This window comes from Girardinichthys multiradiatus, chromosome 4, assembly GCF_021462225.1.
Source record: "Girardinichthys multiradiatus isolate DD_20200921_A chromosome 4, DD_fGirMul_XY1, whole genome shotgun sequence".
NCBI lineage: Eukaryota > Metazoa > Chordata > Actinopteri > Cyprinodontiformes > Goodeidae > Girardinichthys > Girardinichthys multiradiatus.
Window position 1 is genome coordinate 10,384,596 of NC_061797.1, and position 18,834 is coordinate 10,403,429.

At 41.4% G+C, this 18,834-nt stretch overlaps 2 protein-coding genes across 5 annotated transcripts in view; one reads left to right on the forward strand and one right to left on the reverse strand.

Moving 5' to 3' along the window:
- The window catches only part of cep89 (centrosomal protein 89), an 88,425-nt gene that overhangs the window by 35,569 nt on the left and 34,022 nt on the right, over positions 1-18,834 (forward strand). The gene's annotated exons all lie outside the window — the stretch shown is intronic.
- zgc:165481 (uncharacterized protein LOC100073327 homolog) lies at positions 8,984-11,151 on the reverse strand. Its single transcript, XM_047364018.1, has one exon. The coding sequence runs from the start codon at positions 11,139-11,141 to the stop codon at positions 10,410-10,412; it is 732 nt and encodes a 243-aa protein (XP_047219974.1). The 5' UTR covers positions 11,142-11,151; the 3' UTR covers positions 8,984-10,409.

Sequence of the window (18,834 nt, forward strand, 5' to 3'; positions counted from 1 at the left end):
TCCAAACTTTTGTTCTGTTCTGTATATATATACAGGGGTTGGACAAGGAAACTGAAACATCTGTCATTTTAGTGTGGGAGGTTTCATGGCTAAATTGGACCAGCCTGGTAGCCAGTCTTCATTGATTGCACATTGCACCAGTAAGAGCAGAGTGTGAAGGTTCAATTAGCAGGGTAAGAGCACAGTTTTGCTCAAAATATTGAAATGCACACAACATTATGGGTGACATACCAGAGTTCAAAAGAGGACAAATTGTTGGTGCACGTCTTGCTGGCACATCTGTGACCAAGACAGCAAGTCTTTGTGATGTATCAAGAGCCACGGTATCCAGGGTAATGTCAGCATACCACCAAGAAGGACGAACCACATCCAACAGGATTAACTGTGGACGCAAGAGGAAGCTGTCTGAAAGGGATGTTCGGGTGCTAACCCGGATTATATCCAAAAAACATAAAACCACGGCTGCCCAAATCCCGGCAGAATTAAATGTGCACCTCAACTCTCCTGTTTCCACCAGAACTGTCCGTCGGGAGCTCCACAGGGTCAATATACACGGCCGGGCTGCTATAGCCAAACCTCTGGTCACTCATGCCAATGCCAAACGTCGGTTTCAATGGTGCAAGGAGCACAAATCTTGGGCTGTGGACAATGTGAAACATGTATTGTTCTCTGATGAGTCCACCTTTACTGTTTCCCCACATCCGGGAGAGTTACGGTGTGGAGAAGCCCCAAAGAAGCGTACCGCCCAGACTGTTGCATGCCCAAAGTGAAGCATGGGGGTGGATCAGTGATGGTTTGGGCTGCCATATCATGGCATTCCCTTGGCCCAATACTTGTGCTAGATGGGCACGTCACTGCCAAAGACTACCAAACCATTCTTGAGGACCATGTGCATCCAGTGGTTCAAACATTGTATCCTGAAGGCGGTGCCATGTATCAGGATGACAATGCACCAATACACACAGCAAGACTGGTGAAAGATTGGTTTGATGAACATGAAAGTGAAGTTGAACATCTCCCATGGCCTGCACAGTCACCAGATCTAAATATTATTGAGCCACTTTGGGGTGTTTTGGAGGAGCGAGTCAGGAAACGTTTTCCTCCACCAGTGTCACGTAGTGACCTGGCCACTATCCTGCAAGAAGAATGGCTTAAAATCCCTCTGACCACTGTGCAGGACTTGTATATGTCATTCCCAAGACGAATTGACGCTGTATTGGCCGCAAAAGGAGGCCCTACACCATACTAATAAATTATTGTGGTCTAAAACCAGGTGTTTCAGTTTCATTGTCCAACCCCTGTATATGTATATCTGAATTGAACATAGCTGGTTTAAAGGATTGAAAAGTGCCAACTTTTTTTAACAATGGTCTGCTAATTAGTTTCTACACATATCTGATATCAGGCCTATTCCTGTTAGCCACTGACCGCTTGGCTGAAGTAGGACCCATATTTATCTTGCCATCGCATACAGTGAGCAGAATGGTGCAGGATGTAAAATCTCCTTTGGTTAGATGAGACTGAAATGGAGTTTTTCAACAACAAATCCAATTGGGTTTGATGTGAAGGATAAAAAGTGGAAAAGCATCTCATGGCCACTTCTAAGTATTGTTGGTGACCCTTTTGGCCTGTTTCTGTTACAAAGGCCTGGGGACCCTGTTAGGGTGAAAGAGACAAAGAACGTTTGAAATACCAGGAGAATTTTTACATAAAAATCTGTTGGACTCAGTAAACTGAAAATGTTCTCATTGTGTATTTTACCACGATAATGATCCCAGTCATTTCGCCAAACTAACACAAAAATAGTTCAACAGACAACATCAAATCATGTTAGTCCCCAGACCTAAATCCTTTATGTCCATCCATCCATCCGGCCATCCATCCATCTGTCCGTCCGTCCGTCCATCCATCCATCCATCTGTCCGTCCGTCCATCCATCCTTCCTTCCATCCATCCCTCCTTCCATCCATCAATCCGTCTGTCCATCCATCCATCCATCCATCCATCCATTCACTCTCCAGCTCATTATGGGGGTTCCCAAGGTGATTCCTGGCCAGAAGTTATATGTTGTCCCTCCAGCGTAATCTGGGTTTACCCAGGGGTCTTCTACCAGTGGGACATGCATGGAAAACCTTTAAAGGGAGATGCCCATTAGGCATCATTATCACATACAGATTCAATCCAAAACATTCCTCCATGTCCCGTTCCATCTTTCTAGGACACCAAGATACTTGGACTCCCCTGCTTTAGTCAGAGAGTGACTTTTGAACCAGATGGAGCAATCCACTTTTTATTGGTTAAGAACCATGGACTCAAACCTGTATTGACTCTCAGTCAGTCATTTTCTACCGCTTATTCCATAGTGGGTCACAGTTGAGCTGGTGCCTATCTCCAGCAGTCTATGGGCAAAAGGCAGGGTACACCCTGGACAGGTTGCCAGCCCATCACAGGGCAACACACATACAACCATGCACACACTCATTCATACAAGGGCAATTTAGAGAGACCAATTAACCTAATAGGCATGTCTTTGGACTGTGGGAGGAAGCCAGAGTACCCGGTGAGAACCCACGCATGCACGGGGAGAACATGCAAACTCCATGTAGAAAGACCCCCAGCCAGGAATTGAACCCAGGACCTTCTTGCTGCAATGCAACAGTGCTACCAACTGTGCCACCGTGCAGCCCCTTTTTATTGGTCAAGAAACATGGACTCAAACCTGTATTGACTCTCATCCCTCTCAAACTGTGATATATCAGACATCACAGCCGTGAACATTTATCAACAAAAGCTGAAAGAATGCTAACATAGTCCAGCCACTGACCCTAGTTTAACCCCATATATTTAATTTAGATAACTCTGAAAAAGAAATGCTGGTTTCAGCGTTTTCCCATTAATCTGAAGTCACCTTCTTCCTGTCGTCATATTTTCTCTCAGCTTGTAAGACTTCTCAGAGTTCCTTTTGCTTATTTGACTTCACTGAGACTCATTGGCGATGACATTTCAAAGTTCACTGGTTTTTAAAAATAAATAGCACATCATGAATTTTGCTTTATCAATTATAACTGCCTCCCTTATGTGCTGTATTTCACTCCAGTCACTGCAAGTGGAGGTACTTGAGCCAAACCTTCTCATCCTCAATTGACCGAAACGTGAAACTTAATGATTCTGGTTTTGCTTTTGGTTCCCAGTTTTTCTCTCAAACTGAAATACAGACAAATGCCAGAAGCTGCTTTCTTCTGAATGAAAAGTTAAATTTATAGTTGTTCCCAGATTTCCTCTCAGTGACTGTTATCAACCTGTTAGTGTCTCATCAGCACATTAACTGTGAGCTACCTAGTGCCATAAAGAGAAAGCAGATTGTGACTAAATTATTCATGTGTGATTAAAATTCATGCTGGCCCATCTCCTGAAAACACCTGAAAATAGTACATATTTTATGGAGTCACAAGTTTGAATGACCTACACTGCTGAGTTGCAGTTCTGGATGAGTTCTTCCCAAGATTAAAAATTTGATCCCATCTTCCAGTCTTCTGTTTTTTGTTTGTTTTTTACATGTAATCAGTGTAGTGCATTAATATCTCCTCCATTCTGCGTTGTGCCATTTTTATTCCACTTCTAATAATGTGAAGTAATTTGTGCTTACCTCTTGATCAGTTAAGTTAGCTGAGATTAAACTGATCTGGACACTGAAGTTCTTTATCCCCACTTCATCTCCTTAAATAATCACCCAAATTATTATACAAGTTAGCACCTTCTTCAGCACTCTTATGTCTTATATGTAGCACAACTTTGAAAATGTTTTTTAAATGTAGAGGTGTGGAGAAGTTATTGAACAGCACTTACTATTACCTTTATTAGCCCTCATCAAAATGTCTCAATCACTCTCTGAGCTTTAGCATTTTAGTCACAAAAATCTAAATTATTTGTTGGCATCAAGGGCTGTTAGAATCTATCCAACTGACCAATCCTTTTACTGGGATTCAGGGTGAAAATTCATGGCTCTTGGAATATTACAGCCTTATAATTATTGGATCCAAGCCTTCCTATGCAATTCCGATATTGCTCACTATGATAATACAATGATTATGGTGATATGATTTGTTTGTTCACCTATAGTCATCAGAAGCACAGTTGGCTTGGAAATAAAATACCTACCACTACAAGACAACAGGGCTGTTCTTTTCCCACGTTCTGAAATCACACAAACAAAATCCCTTTTCTACCAGTTTTACTGAGTTTTTGAAGTATGACCAGAGTGTACTGCTGTCCCTTTAAGCCTGATCTAATAAAGTATGCAGGATTCACTCATGAAGACAATAATTCTATTACTCGTTTGGATTCAATCTATCTGAAGTGCAAAGCAGTAGGCAAAGCCAAAGACAAACTTTGTATAGAAAATAATTCTCCATTTATTTTGTATTGGTTGGTACTAAGCAAACTGTGTATTAAACAAAGATGGGAAAACCGTGGAGAGGGTTTTAAGTCCGTCAGAAAAAAGTAATGAAAAGAGGTTAAATAGGAATAAGAAAAAGGAATAAGAAAACTTTATGCTTCAGAGTCTAGATGGATATTACTGTATGTGCATCAAAATGTAATTTTTGCGAACAAATCACATCTTGGTCAAATTTGCAGCTGATTTGTGGCTTTCAAAGCAAAACATAAAGGAATGAATAGAATTTTCATTTGACCGAAAGGCTTTATGTAAAGTTATTTAAAATCGCTGCAAAAACATTTTCATATTGCAAAGGTATTACTGGAATTTTATCATTGAATACATAACAACATGATTCCAGCGCCCTCAGATATCAACATACGAAAGATGTTAAATTGATTTTGAGTCTGTAAAAGCATGAAGTTTGTCAAATTATTTGGCACATATTTGGCTCTAAACACAAACATTTTGTGCATTGATGAAATCTTTAGATTTTAAACCATCTAGCTTGTAAATAGCATTTACAGCTGACATATTAGTTTATAAAGCTACTTTCTTCAAAGTGAGCTCAAACTAATTGGAAAGTACAGTACTGTCCAAAGGTTTGGACACACCTTCTCATTCAAAGAGTTTTCTTTATTTTCATGACTATGAATATTGTAGCTTCACAATGAAGGCATCAAAACTATGAATTAACACATGTGGAATTATATACTGAACAAAAAAGTGTGAAACAACTGAAAATATGTCTTATATTCTAGGTTCTTCAAAGTAGCCACCTTTTGCTTTGATTACTGCTACGCACAATCTTGGCATTCTGTTGATGAGCTTCAAGAGGTAGCCAGCTGAAATTCAATTCAATTGAGTTCAATTCAAAAATACTTTATTAATCCCAAAGGGAAATTAAATGTTGTTGTAGCTCATTATGAAGGTTTCTTCAAAGAGCCGTTGTAGATGCTGATGGCTGTGGGCAGGAAGGATCTCCTGTAGCGCTCCGTCTTACAGCAGATCTGAAGAAGCCTCTGACTGAAGACACTCTGTTGTTGTAGGACAGTCTCATGAAGAGGATGTTCAGGGTTCTCCATAATATTCTTCATTTTATGAAGAATCCGTCTTTCCACAATGATCTCCAGAGGTTCCAGAGGAGTCCCCAGAACAGAGCCAGCCTTCTTTATCAGCTTGTTGAGCTTTTTTAAGTCCCTGGCTCTGATGCTGCTTCCCCAGCAAATGATGGCAGAAGAGATCACACTCTCCTCAACAGACTTATAGAAGATATGCAGCATCTTGCTGCAAACACCAAAGGACCTAAGCTTCCTCAAGAAGTACAGTCTGCTCTGTCCCTTCTTGTAGATGGCTTCACAGTTGCATCTCCACTCCAGTCTGTTGTCCAGGTGAACACCGAGGTATTTATACTCCTCCACCACCTCCTCCTCTTCTCCCATGATGGAAAAGTTTTTGACTTATTCCTGTTTCTCTTAAAATCTACAATCATCTCCTTTGTCACGTTCAAAATGAGATGATTGTTTCCACACCATGCCACAAAGCGGTCCACCACCTTCCTGTACTCAGCTTCTTGTCCATCTCTGATCCACCCCACGACTGCTGAATCATCCGAGTATTTCTGCAGATGACAGGAGTCTGTCTTGTACTGGAAGTCTGAGGTGTACAGAGTGAAAAAGAATGTGGTGCTCCTGTGCTGCTGACTACCTGGTTAGACTCATAACCCTTCAGTCTCACAAACTGTGGTCTGTTTGTCAGGTAGTCTTTGATCCAGGAGATTGTTGAGGCCTCCACCTGAGTCTTCTGGAGTTTCTGACAAAGCAAATCAGGTTGGATTGTATTAAATGCACTGGATAAATCAAATAACATGATCCTCACAGTGCTGCTGGCTTTGTCCAGATGACAGTGGGTTTGTTGAAGCAGGTGTTTGATGGCATTTTCAACTCCAACTCCACAGCGATAAGCAAACTGAAGGGGGTCCTGATGGTTTACTGTTTGCTTACTCAGGTGGGTCAACAGGAGTCTCTCTAAGACCTTCATGATGTGGGATGTCAGGGCAACAGGTATATAGTCATTGAGGACTGATGGGTGAGTTTTCTTTGGTACCAGAACAAGACAGGAGGTCTTCCACAACACTGGAAACTTCTTCTGGGCCAGGCTAAGGTTGAAGAGGTGCTGCAGAATCCCACAGAGCTGCTCTGCACAGGCCTTCAGGACTCTAGGGCTGACATGATCTGGACCTGCAGCCTTAATCAGATTCAGTTTCTCCAGTTGCATCTTCACTTGACTTCTTGAGACACACAGGTGGAAGGGGGAAGCAAAGGAAGCATCAGCATCTTCTGATTTGGTTGAAGGCAAACATGTAGAAGCAGAAGGGTCTAGGACTGAGGTGGAAGATAAAAAATGTGAGGTGTTACTGGACAGCTGTTGGTCCTGTGGGTCAAAGGAGGGTGGAATGTCTGTTTGGCTGTGAGCAGGAGAGGAGGATGTGAAGCTTGTTTCTGAACTGAACCTATTGAAGAATGTGTTCAGTTCATTGGCTCTGTCCAGACCTTCATCGGTCCGATCATCCCTCTGCCTGAAGCCCGTGATCTTCTTCATCCCTGTTCACACATCTCTGATATTGTTTTGCTGGAGCTTGCTCTCCAGCTTCCTCTTGTACACCTCCTTGCTGTCCCTTATCTTGACTTTAAGTTGCTTCTGTAAACTCCTCAATAATTCTCTGTCTCCCTCTCTGAAGGCTCTTTTTTCTTGTTAAGCAGGTCCTTCAGGTCACAGGTGATCCAAAGTTTGTTATTGGGGAAGCATCTCACAGTTCTGGTGTGGATGATGTTATCCACACAGACGTTTATATAGTCGGTTACACACTCAGTCATGGCAATGATGTCCTCTCCATGTGGCTAGCACAGTGCGTCCCAGTCTGTAGCCTCAAAGCAACCTTGCAGAGCTTCTTCAGCTTCCTGTGACCATTTTCTCACAGTCCTCTTTATTACAGGTTGCCTCTGTACAAGGGGCTTATTTTTCGAGCAGAGAAAAACAAGATTGTGATCTGATTTGCCTAGAGGAGGTCTTGCTGTGGAGATGTATGAGTCCTTGACATTTGCATAAAACAAATCCAATGTTTTGTTTTCTCTGGTAGAGCAGCTCACAATGGTTTTCACTTCACAGGTGGGCCTGTCAGGTTTAATAAGTGGGATTTCAAGCCTTATAAATGGGGTTGGGACTATCAGTTGTGTTGTGCAGGAGGTGGATACAGCACACAGCTGATAGTCCTACTGAATAGACTGTTAGAATTTGTATTATGGCAAGAAAAAGCAGCTAAGTCAAGAAAAACGAGTGGCCATCATTATTTTAAGAAATGAAGGTCAGTCAGTCCGAACAATTGGGAAAACTTTGAAAGTGTCCCCAAGTGCAGTCGCAAAAACCATCAAGCGCTACAAAGAAACTGGCTCACGAGGACTGCCGCAGGAAAGGAAGACCAAGAGTCACCTCTGCTGCGGACAATAAGTTCATCCGAGTCACCAGCCTCAGAAATTGCAGGTTAACAGCAGCTCAGATTAGAGAACACGTCAATGCCACACAGAGTTCTAGCAGCAGACACATCTCTAGAACAACTGTTAAGAGGAGACTGTGTGAATCAGGCCTTCATGGTAAAATAGCTGGTAGGAAACCACTGCTGAGGACAGGCAACAAGCAGAAGAGACTTGTTTGGGCTAAAGAACACAAGGAATGGACATTAGACCAGTGGAAATCTGTGTTTTGGTCAGATGAGTCCAAGTTTGAGATCTTTGGTTCCAACCACCGTGTCGTTGTTCGGTGCAGAAGAGGTGAACGGATGGACTCTACATGCCTGGTTCCCACCGTGAAGCATGGAGGAGGAGGTGTGATGGTGTGGGGTTACTTTGCTGGTGACACTGTTGGGGATTTATTCAAAATTGAAGTCATACTGATCCAGCATGGCTACCACAACATCTTGCACCAGCATGCTATTCCATCCGGTTTGCGTTTAGTTGGATCATCATTTATTTTTCAACAGGACAATGACCCCAAACACACCTCCAGGCTGTGTAAGAGCTATTTGACCAAGAAGGAGAGTGACGGGGTGCTGCGCCAGATGACCTGGCCTCCACAGTCACCTGACCTGAACCCAATCGAGATGGTTTGGGGTGAGCTGGACCGCAGAGTGAATGCAAAAGGGCCAACAAGTGCTAAGCATCTCTGGGAAATCCTTCAAGACTGTTGGAAAACCATTTCAGGTGACTACCTCTTGAAGCTCATCAACAGAATGCCAAGAGTGTGAGGAGCAGTAATCAAAGCAAAATGTGGCTACTTTAAAGAACCTAGAATATAAGACATATTTTCAGTTGTTTCAAACTTTTTTGTTCAGTATATAATTCCACATGTGTTAATTCATAGTTTTGATGCCTTCAGTGTGAAGCTACAATATTTATAGTCATGAAAATAAAGAAAACTCTTTGAATGAAAAGGTGTGTCCAAACCTTTGGTCTGTACTGTATATTGTGTACATTAATCAAGCCCGTAGTGCTTGTCTAGCTTATGTAGTCTCAAATTAATTCATCATAACTCTACGCAAATCCTAGAACCATAGGGGGTAGAAAGTAGATCTACCAATCTTGTCACACATCTGGCTAAAGGTAATTTAGAACAGTTTGGGTAAATTCAACTTTTTTGGTCAAAATATATAAATACTGTTATTACTCTAATTTCAGTTTTTTACATAAAGGAGTTTTGATTTTGCATAACTTTGTGCCTTGCAAAAGCATTCATACTTCTTCAAGTGTTTCCACATTTTGCCAGCTTTCAAACACAGTCTGCAATGTACTTCATTTGCATTTGATGTTATAGACCAGTGCCAGGTTGATCATGATTGTAAAGTGAAATGAAAAGAATACCTGTTTTTCAAACTTTCACAAAACATAATCTGAAAAGTGTGGCATGCACTTGTATTCATCCCCTCTGTCAATGTGTTTTGCTGGAATTAAAACTGCAAGTTGTTTTGAGGTTTGTTTCTACCAGGTTTGCACATCGAGAGACTTAGAGTTTTGCCTATTCTACTCCAAAATAGCTCAAGCTCAGTCAAATTAGAGTATGTCTGTATAAAGCAATTTTCTAGTTCTCTGTGGGTATTAGGTCATTTGAACACATGCATATGCTTTCAGTGATTCTTTGATTACCACTCTGGGTCTATGTTAAGTGTTCCTATCCTGCTGGAAGGTGAACATTTGCCCCAGTCTCAAGTCTTTCTACCAGGATTACTCTGTATCTAACTTCATCCTCCCATCAATCGTTGACCATTGTCCCTGTACCAACTGAAGAAAAGCATCCCCACATGATGCTGCCACCACCATGTTTCATGGTGGGGTTAGTTTTTCTCCACACGTATCATTTTGCATGTTGGTCTTATCTGACCAATGTCCATCATGCCCTAATTTATGTTGGTATGTAACCTAAAATTACAGTAAAATACATTTAGGTTTGTTGTAACATGACAAAATGAGAAATATTCAATGAGTATCAGTAGCTTTGCAAAGCACTGTATGTTGATGTCATTTCTTCCTAAATCTGCTTGCGTGAAATATTGGGTGCCTGCTTCAAAAGGCTTTCAGATAATCTTATAGTCACAACACAGAATAATTCAGGCACATACACAGAGACATATACGTCACAGGACTGTAGGCGTACTGCAGGCTCCAGTTGCTGGCTGAGCTTGTCAGTGACTCTGTTCCACTTTACCAAACTGATGTCGAAGCAGTAGGCGTCAAGAAAGCAGAGCACATCACTAAAGATAGGTTTCTTTTTCTGTCTCTATGGTCCTTTCTTTGCTTGAAGACAGCTACTTGCTAGGTGTGCCATTAAGCCATCCTCAACTTGGAGCTTTTTATTTACCAAGGAGCACCCTAGCTCTCCGTTTTCTGGAGCTGGCTTTATCCTTATCCCACTAGTTTCTATACTCTCAGCCCCGGGCAACGCAGTCACACATGCCCTGACACAGGCACTGACAAAATCCATACACTAGGCAAACTGTCAGACTTGACGGCACTAAGCTAACACATACAATTCCTAGAGTCACTCTCTGGATCACTAACAAATAAATTCCTAACGGCAGTGAGCCAAAGTATAAGAAACCAAGTAGCCACACCAAGATACGTGGGACATGATTACAGAGCTTAGACAGCGCATCGTGATCAGTGGGTCCATTGGAGCCTATTGATACAGAGTCCAGGCTCTGCTCTGCATAAACATCCGAGCTGTCGTTGTGGCTTGGAGAGCGCTGTGAATCCCTCTGAACCTCAATTATAGTGATGACCAAGCAGTTTGAGGAGTCATGAGATGGGCTGGTGGATGACAAACTCTTTGGAGTCAGGACTACCTCCCTCTTCGGGTCCAAGCTGCAGGACTTGTCCCGTGTTGCCAGGTGGGACATGATGTTGACGTCATCAGGCAGGGCAGAGACCTGGTACTCAGCGATTTCAGTTTGGTGTCTGCAGAAGGGACAGGGGATGTAGCCTGCTCCATCAGTGATGTCCAGAATCTTAATGAGGCAGCGCGAGCACACCCGATGCAGACAGTCCAGGATCTTAGGCTTCCGGTTGTTTGGATTGTAGCGCTGGTAACAGATTTTACACTCTAATTCCTCTGGAGGAGGACAGTCCTTCTGAGCTGACGTAGCCTGAGGACTGCTCATCTTCAAGTCATGTTCTGGGGACACATGTGGGAACAGATTGAAAAGAGAGGGTTAGATTGATTAGTGATTAGGTTTAGCTGAACAGTGAAGTCAGGGAGATGAGAACAGGCAGAAGCAAGAGTATGTTTTAGTTCCAAGCATGAAAAGGTCAGAGCTTTGCCTTCTTATCTGACTGCTCTGACTGTGTGTACCTGCTGGTGATGAATGATTTTTGGCCTGAGAATTAGATCAGGTTGTCATCGCTGTGCCCTTTTGTGGCAAAGCAAAGCCCAGTGGTGACATGGATCTGTGGTGAGAGGTGACAGAAGGAGCTACTTCTTTAACATTTTCTCTCAGTTCTTGTCAGGACTACAGCAATGTAGCAGTTGTTAGGTAAAATTACCAACCTATGACTTAAGGAGTTTGTATTGTTTTTTTCTGGTATCTACTTCAGGTAGTTTTGGATCAAATACCACTTAGCTCCGCTTTTTGTGTTGTCTATTTGAATAAAAACTAATGATGCACCTCATTCATTGCAAATATACAGTCTGTCCGTATAAAGGTATTAGTTTGGATTTATCTGTGTTTGCTAGATCGAATATTATATGAAATAAACGTTTTTCAGCAAAACAACACAAGTAGTTAGTGTTTGTTGAATTAAAGAAATGCAAATAACACAAAATCTTTCGGGATACTTTATTGTTACATACAAAGAAGATATTTTACCTCTCATCTCAATTTCTAACAGGACAAAACATAGCATTTGCATTGTCCTGCAGGTGATTTTTGACTTTTACAGCAGTGCTCTAACCCCAAGGTTCCCAAACTGTCCTGGTTAAGCTGTCTTTACTGGCATGCAGAAGAAATTTGGGTTCTTATTTTGGTAAATACAGACATGTTAGTTACTTATCTGGCATTCTATTTACCCTTGAAATCTGATTTTGAACTTCGAATTACATGTTGCAGTTCTAAGTTCAGGAAGCAGTGGGATGTGCAAATTAATTTGCTCAGTGACGAGGGTAACAACTAGTAGTAATACAAGCCAATTACAATGCATTTATCTTGTTTCAAATCTTAAACAATACAAATAAAAATAGTTTTAATGATACTGTCACTAAGTATTATATACCAAGTTGGCATATTAGATTTTAAGGTTGGAGTTTTTGAGAAACCTCTTACTTTCCCACTTGAAATGACAAACTTCTTTTAATTACAAACTTACAGTTTTTGTGTAGAAACAATTAAATTGCGTTGCTTCATACAATCATGCAGTGCCAGTGGAGTGCCAATTGGTAGTAGCTGTTTGAAGCATAACTGATGTCTCATTATTTAAAGAGAAGTCAATCAGGATTTCATAGTAAAAGAAAGTTACATTGTTTTTCAGTCTGGACGACTGAGTAGCCTATCGCAGTCATCCACACTTTCAACACTCGGAGACAGCTGAAGATACCACTGACTTGTAGATTTACCTCTACTGTGTGCTCCTGGAGATGGGCACTGCATGCCTGACCAGCAGATCTTCATTTTCTTTCAGCTGTTCCCCTTCATCGGGTCATTACGGCGAGTCATCTGTCCCGATCTAACCCTGTCTTCCCTGTCCTAATGTCCTCTTTCACTCCACCCATAAATTTCCTCTTTGGTCTTCCTCTAGGCCCTTCTGCCTGGCAGCACCCTTCTACAAATGTAGTCACTATCCCTTCTTTTTACATGTCCAAACTATCTCATTCTGCCCTCTCTGGCTTTATCCCCAACACACTTAACATGAGCTTTCCCTCTGATGTACTCGTTCATGATCCTATCCATCCTCGTCACTCCCAAAAAGAACCTCAACATATTGATCTTTGCTTCTTCCAGCTCTGCCTCCGGTCTCTTCCTCAGTACCACTTTCAACCATACATCATTGGTCTAACCCACCATCTTGTACACCTTTCCTTTCATTGTTGCTGATACTCTTTTCTCCACCCATCCCAACCTGCTTGTTCATGTTTCTTCATCTCGTTTCCACTCTCACCGCTGCTGTGGACTGTTGACATAAAATCCTTCACCTTCCATATCCCTGGTCCCTGTAACCCCACGACTCCACTTCGGTCCCACTCATTTACGCAATTTAAGTCTCCTTGTACTCCTGGTGACTCTCTTCAGTCCTCACAGTGTCACACTTCTTCTTAGCTTATCTCTTTCTCCGTACACACTACTGTCTCCTTATCAACTTACCTTCCAGAAGACATACTAAGTACTCTCCTACCTGTTTCCCTGATAGCATTACCAGTAGTTGTCCAGTCATCCAGAAGCACATCCTGACCACCCAGAGCCTGTCTCAACTCCTACCTGAAAACCACACAACTTTCTTCCCTTTTCAGATTTCATCACTTTGTACTTTGCTCTGCCTTTGTCCTCTTCATCTTCCTCACCATCAGTCATTCTACACACCACCATCATGTGCTGTCTGGTAACTCTCACCTTCCATTACCTTGCAGTTACTGAGTTCCTTCAGATTACATAGTCTACACAAAATGTAATCCACCTGTGTGCTCCTACCTCCACTCTTGTAAGGCACCCTGTGTTCCTGCCTCTTCTGGAAGAAAGTATTCAATGCAGTCATTTTCATCCTATTTGCAAAATCTACCACCATCTGTCCTTCTGCATTCCTATTCTGGATACCAAACCTGCCCATCACTTCCTCATGACCTCTGTTCCCTGCCTCCAACATGTCTATTGAAATCTGCATCAATTGCCACTCTCACCTCTGGGCATGTTCTGCATTACTTCAACTAAACTTCTCCAGAATATCTCCTTTCCCTCTAACTTACATCCTACCTGTGGGACATATCCACTAATAATGTTGAACATCACAGCTTCAGAGTCATCACCCTATCTGACACTCTTTTCACCTTCAAAGCATTTCTGACAATCTTCTCCTTCCAGATACCTCCTACACCATTTCTTTTCTTGTTCACACCATGGTAGAACAGTTTGAACCTTGCTGCAAAGCTTTTAGCCTTGCTACCTTTCCACCTGGTCCCCTGAACCACATTTGCATCATGTCAGCCAAATCTCTAACTTTTCCTGTCATTGTCCCAACATTGCCTACTCTCAGTCCTAGACTCTTGCCCTTCCTCTTCTCTCTCTGACTATGGACATGTCTTCCTCTTCTTTTTATTCTATGCCGACCAACAGTAACCCAATTTCCACCAATAGCCTACGGCAATGCCGGTAGTTGTTAATCTGGGGCTGACTGATCCGGTATGGAGATCATGTTCTTGACTCGCATGGTAGATGTGACAAAGGTTTTATGCCAGATGCCCTTCTTGACGCAACCCTATGCATTTATCTGGGCTTGGGACCAGCACAAATAGAATGCAGGACACTATCCCCCTGTTGAGGCTGCATACAGGTCCTTCTCAAAATATTAGCATATTGTGATAAAGTTCATTATTTTCCATAATGTAATGATGAAAATTTAACATTCATATATTTTAGATTCATTGCACACTAACTGAAATATTTCAGGTCTTTTATTGTCTTAATACGGATAATTTTGGCATACAGCTCATGAAAACCCAAAATTCCTATCTCAGAAAATTAGCATATCATTAAAAGGGTCTCTAGACGAGCTATGAACCTAATCATCTGAATCAACAAGTTAACTCTAAACACCTGCAAAAGATTCCTGAGGCCTTTAAAACTCCCAGCCTGGTTCATCACTCAAAACCCCAATCATGGGTAAGACTGCCGACCTGACTGCTGTCCAGAAGGCCACTATTGACATCCTCAAGCAAGAGGGTAACACACAGAAAGAAATTTCTGAACGAATAGGCTGTTCCCAGAGTGCTGTATCAAGGCACCTCAGTGGGAAGTCTGAAGGGAAGGAAAAAGTGTGGCAGAAACGCTGCACAACGAGAAGAGGTGACCGGACCCTGAGGAAGATTGTGGAGAAGGGCCGATTCTAGACCTTGGGGGACCTGCGGAAGCAGTGGACTGAGTCTGGAGTAGAAACATCCAGAGCCACCGTGCACAGGCGTGTGCAGGAAATGGGCTACAGGTGCCGCATTCCCCAGGTCAAGCCACTTTTGAACCAGAAACAGCGGCAGAAGCGCCTGACCTGGGCTACAGAGAAGCAGCACTGGACTGTTGCTCAGTGGTCCAAAGTACTTTTTTCGGATGAAAGCAAATTCTGCATGTCATTCAGAAATCAAGGTGCCAGAGTCTGGAGGAAGACTGGGGAGAAGGAAATGCCAAAATGCCAGAAGTCCAGTGTCAAGTACCCACAGTCAGTGATGGTCTGGAGTGCCGTGTCAGCTGCTGGTGTTGGTCCACTGTGTTTTATCAAGGGCAGGGTCAATGCAGCTAGCTATCAGGAGATTTTGGAGCTCTTCATGTTTCCATCTGCTGAAAAGCTTTATGGAGATGAAGATTTCATTTTTCAGCACGACCTGGCACCTGCTCACAGTGCCAAAACCACTGGTAAATGGTTTACTGACCATGGTATCACCGGGCTCAATTGGCCTGCCAACTCTCCTGACCTGAACCCCATAGAGAATCTGTGGGATATTGTGAAGAGAACGTTGAGAGACTCAAGACCCAACACTCTGGATGAGCTAAAGGCCGCTATCGAAGCATCCTGGGCCTCCATAAGACCTCAGCAGTGCCACAGGCTGATTGCCTCCATGCCACGCCGCATTGAAGCAGTCATTTCTGCAAAAGGATTCCCGACCAAGTATTGAGTGCATAACTGTACATGATTATTTGAAGGTTGACGTTTTTTGTATTAAAAACACTTTTCTTTTATTGGTCGGATGAAATATGCTAATTTTGTGAGATAGGAATTTTGGGTTTTCATGAGCTGTATGCCACAATCATCCGTATTAAGACAATAAAAGACCTGAAATATTTCAGTTAGTGTACAATGAATCTAAAATATATGAATGTTACATTTTCATCATGACATTATGGAAAATAATGAACTTTATCACAATATGCTAATTTTTTTAGAAGGACCTGTATATGACCAGTGGATCAGTGTCTAAAACTATGTGGCCTAGGGGAGGCCGCAGCTCTCTGGGACACGCTTTGTTTATAATCTTGTTTCAGACCAAACTAACAGCCCACCCTTCCAAAACACACACACAGACACACGCACTCTTGTTTTGCTATATGTAGTGAGGACCATGTGTTGACTCCCATTGGCTTCCATTGATTTTCAGTCATTTTCAACCCTTTCTATGCCCTAACCCTGACAATAACCCTAAACCTAACCATTACCAGTGCATGCCTAACCCTAACCTTAACCTAAAGTCAATTCACATCTTAGTCCTAAACCTAACCGTTAGCAAAATAGGTCGTGAGGACCAGCAAAATGTCCTCACTTTGGTACAAACGGTCCTCAACTTGATGGTGAAATTGGGAAAATGGTTCTCACTGTGATGCCAAGACAGGAACACACACACACACACACACATACACACACATTTACTAGCAGATCAGTGTTCATCATTTCCAGTTCCAGCTGATTATTGAGCTGAATGTGTAGATTTTTAGATAAAATGTTTATAATTGTCCATTTCAGACTATGCAACTAATCCATTTCGATTTACATTTTAAATTATAAGTCTCATGTACTTAAATATTCATTTGTTAAACATTTTTGTTGCATCCTTCTTCATGAAGTTAATCCAAAAAGTATTTTTAATCCCTCTGAAATGTTTGGACAAAACAATAATGTTATTACAATAACAAATAGTGATATGCCAGTTAAGGTCTCTGCATCCTGTCATTCAGTTTGACATCCATTGACTCACTGCCCAGGTTGCTAGTAAGCTTGTATGTGCATGGTCTCTCGATCTTGTTTTCATGGCAGCATAACATCATTTCAATTCAAGCACCAGCCACAGCTCTCAGGCTCAGTTTGCCCTGCAATCACTGTTTTCAAGACATGTATAGTTCCTGTTTGCAGCTGTGTTCAATGTGAGGAAGTTATTATTAGCATACCCAAAGTGTTGGAATGCACATCTTGTGTATGCAGCACAATCAGTTCCTCTTCTATTATTAATTTCCTAAAGGATGGTGCAGGACTTCTGTGCATTCTGTAATGTGTTCTCCAAAAGTCAGTGTATCTAATTAAAAATGAATAAGTAAAGGTTTAAAAGGTTTAATAAAAGTGCTGAAGAGTGCTTTGATTTATTTTTCTGCAAATATTTGATTCTATATATTAACTTTTTCTTAATACCTATATTATTGCATTAACATGTCCTCTTCCTATCATGGAGATGCTATTTAAAGCAAAGGCTGTCATCCATTCATTCATGATCATAAAATTTAGATTTGATAGGCAAATGCCACATTGGCAAATACCCAAACATGCTCCTTCTTAGCTTGCTGAGTGGTAAATATTTCAGCAACAGGTCTGTTGCGTTAAAAAGCCCTCTGAAACATGTCACACAGAAGACGCTGTTTGATCCTGCTTGCTGCTTGAGCAGTACAGTCTGAGAAGTTGGGTGAGTTCAGAGCTCCATTTAGATGAAATAATTTCCCATGCCTCCAGACTAATCTAGGGATCTAATTATATATTATTGTGACACACAGATCCGCTAGGGCTTTGAGATTCTGTGCATGGCAATGAAAAGTAGCTGGTTTAAGGTTAAGATGTAATGACCCACATGGGGCCAAACCACTCAGAAACATGTTAGAAACGCACCGTAGTCAGCCCATAATAGGTTGTGGATAATGGATACAGTAAATACGAAGGCAGGAAACTTCTTTCATGGCACTCACTGATAGATATGTACAGATGTGTCCAATAAATAAGTATGCAAAACATAATTCAAGTTAAAACATTTGTAGCATTAACTGATTACTCAAATGGAGAACATTTTGTTGTCCCAAATTAAGATAGTAAATGTTCAGGTGAATTTACAAGGACCTATTACTCAAAATAACCATTTTAGTTATTGGATAAAGCAGATTCAACCGTTTAGAAAGAGTGAATGGGTTTGTGGTGGTACAACTCTTGGATGCTTTAATTACCAAAGAGCATGAAAAGGCATGCATGGTCTTCTAGTTTGTCCATGCTACTGCTGCTCTGTTTTGGTTTGAATCTTGGTGGATAATAAATTTAGGGGTTAATCATATGAATGTCAATGTGTGTTGACATGCATATACTCAGTGTTGTTTTCCTAAAGCCAAATGGACTGCAATCGCCTTAAACATCCTGGGATGGAAGTACCACAGGTGGTACTTCAGCCATGTTTAGTCAATCAGTGAATCAAGCTTTATTTATAGAACACTTTTCATTCTGCCAAGTGTAGCACAAAGTGCTTTACGGAGGTTGAACAAATAAAAGGATAGAAAGAAAACCATAACAGACACATTCAGTAGAAGTGATTAAACTAGAAAGTAAACAGACAGCACAATAAATAATAATATTTGCAAGAAGATAATAAAAAAAAAACAAAATGAGGGGAAAAAATCCATCAATTGTAGGGAATGAAAAACTGAAAATAATTGTGTAGTTTAAGCAGGAAACACTGATTTATCAAAATAAATAAATCAATAAATAAAAAGAATAAAGAATAAAATTAAGAAAAATACTGTAGTTATAGTAATCAAAAATATCAGTACTTAGCAGTACATAAAAAGTAATACGTAGCAATAATACATGTGACAGTATTGTCAGAATTATTAATAACTAAAAAAGCAATAAAATGGGTTAACATAA

Bases quoted from the DNA above. Each gene is read 5' to 3' on its own strand.
- zgc:165481 (XM_047364018.1), bottom strand. From the start codon at position 11,141: ATGAGCAGTCCTCAGGCTACGTCAGCTCAGAAGGACTGTCCTCCTCCA.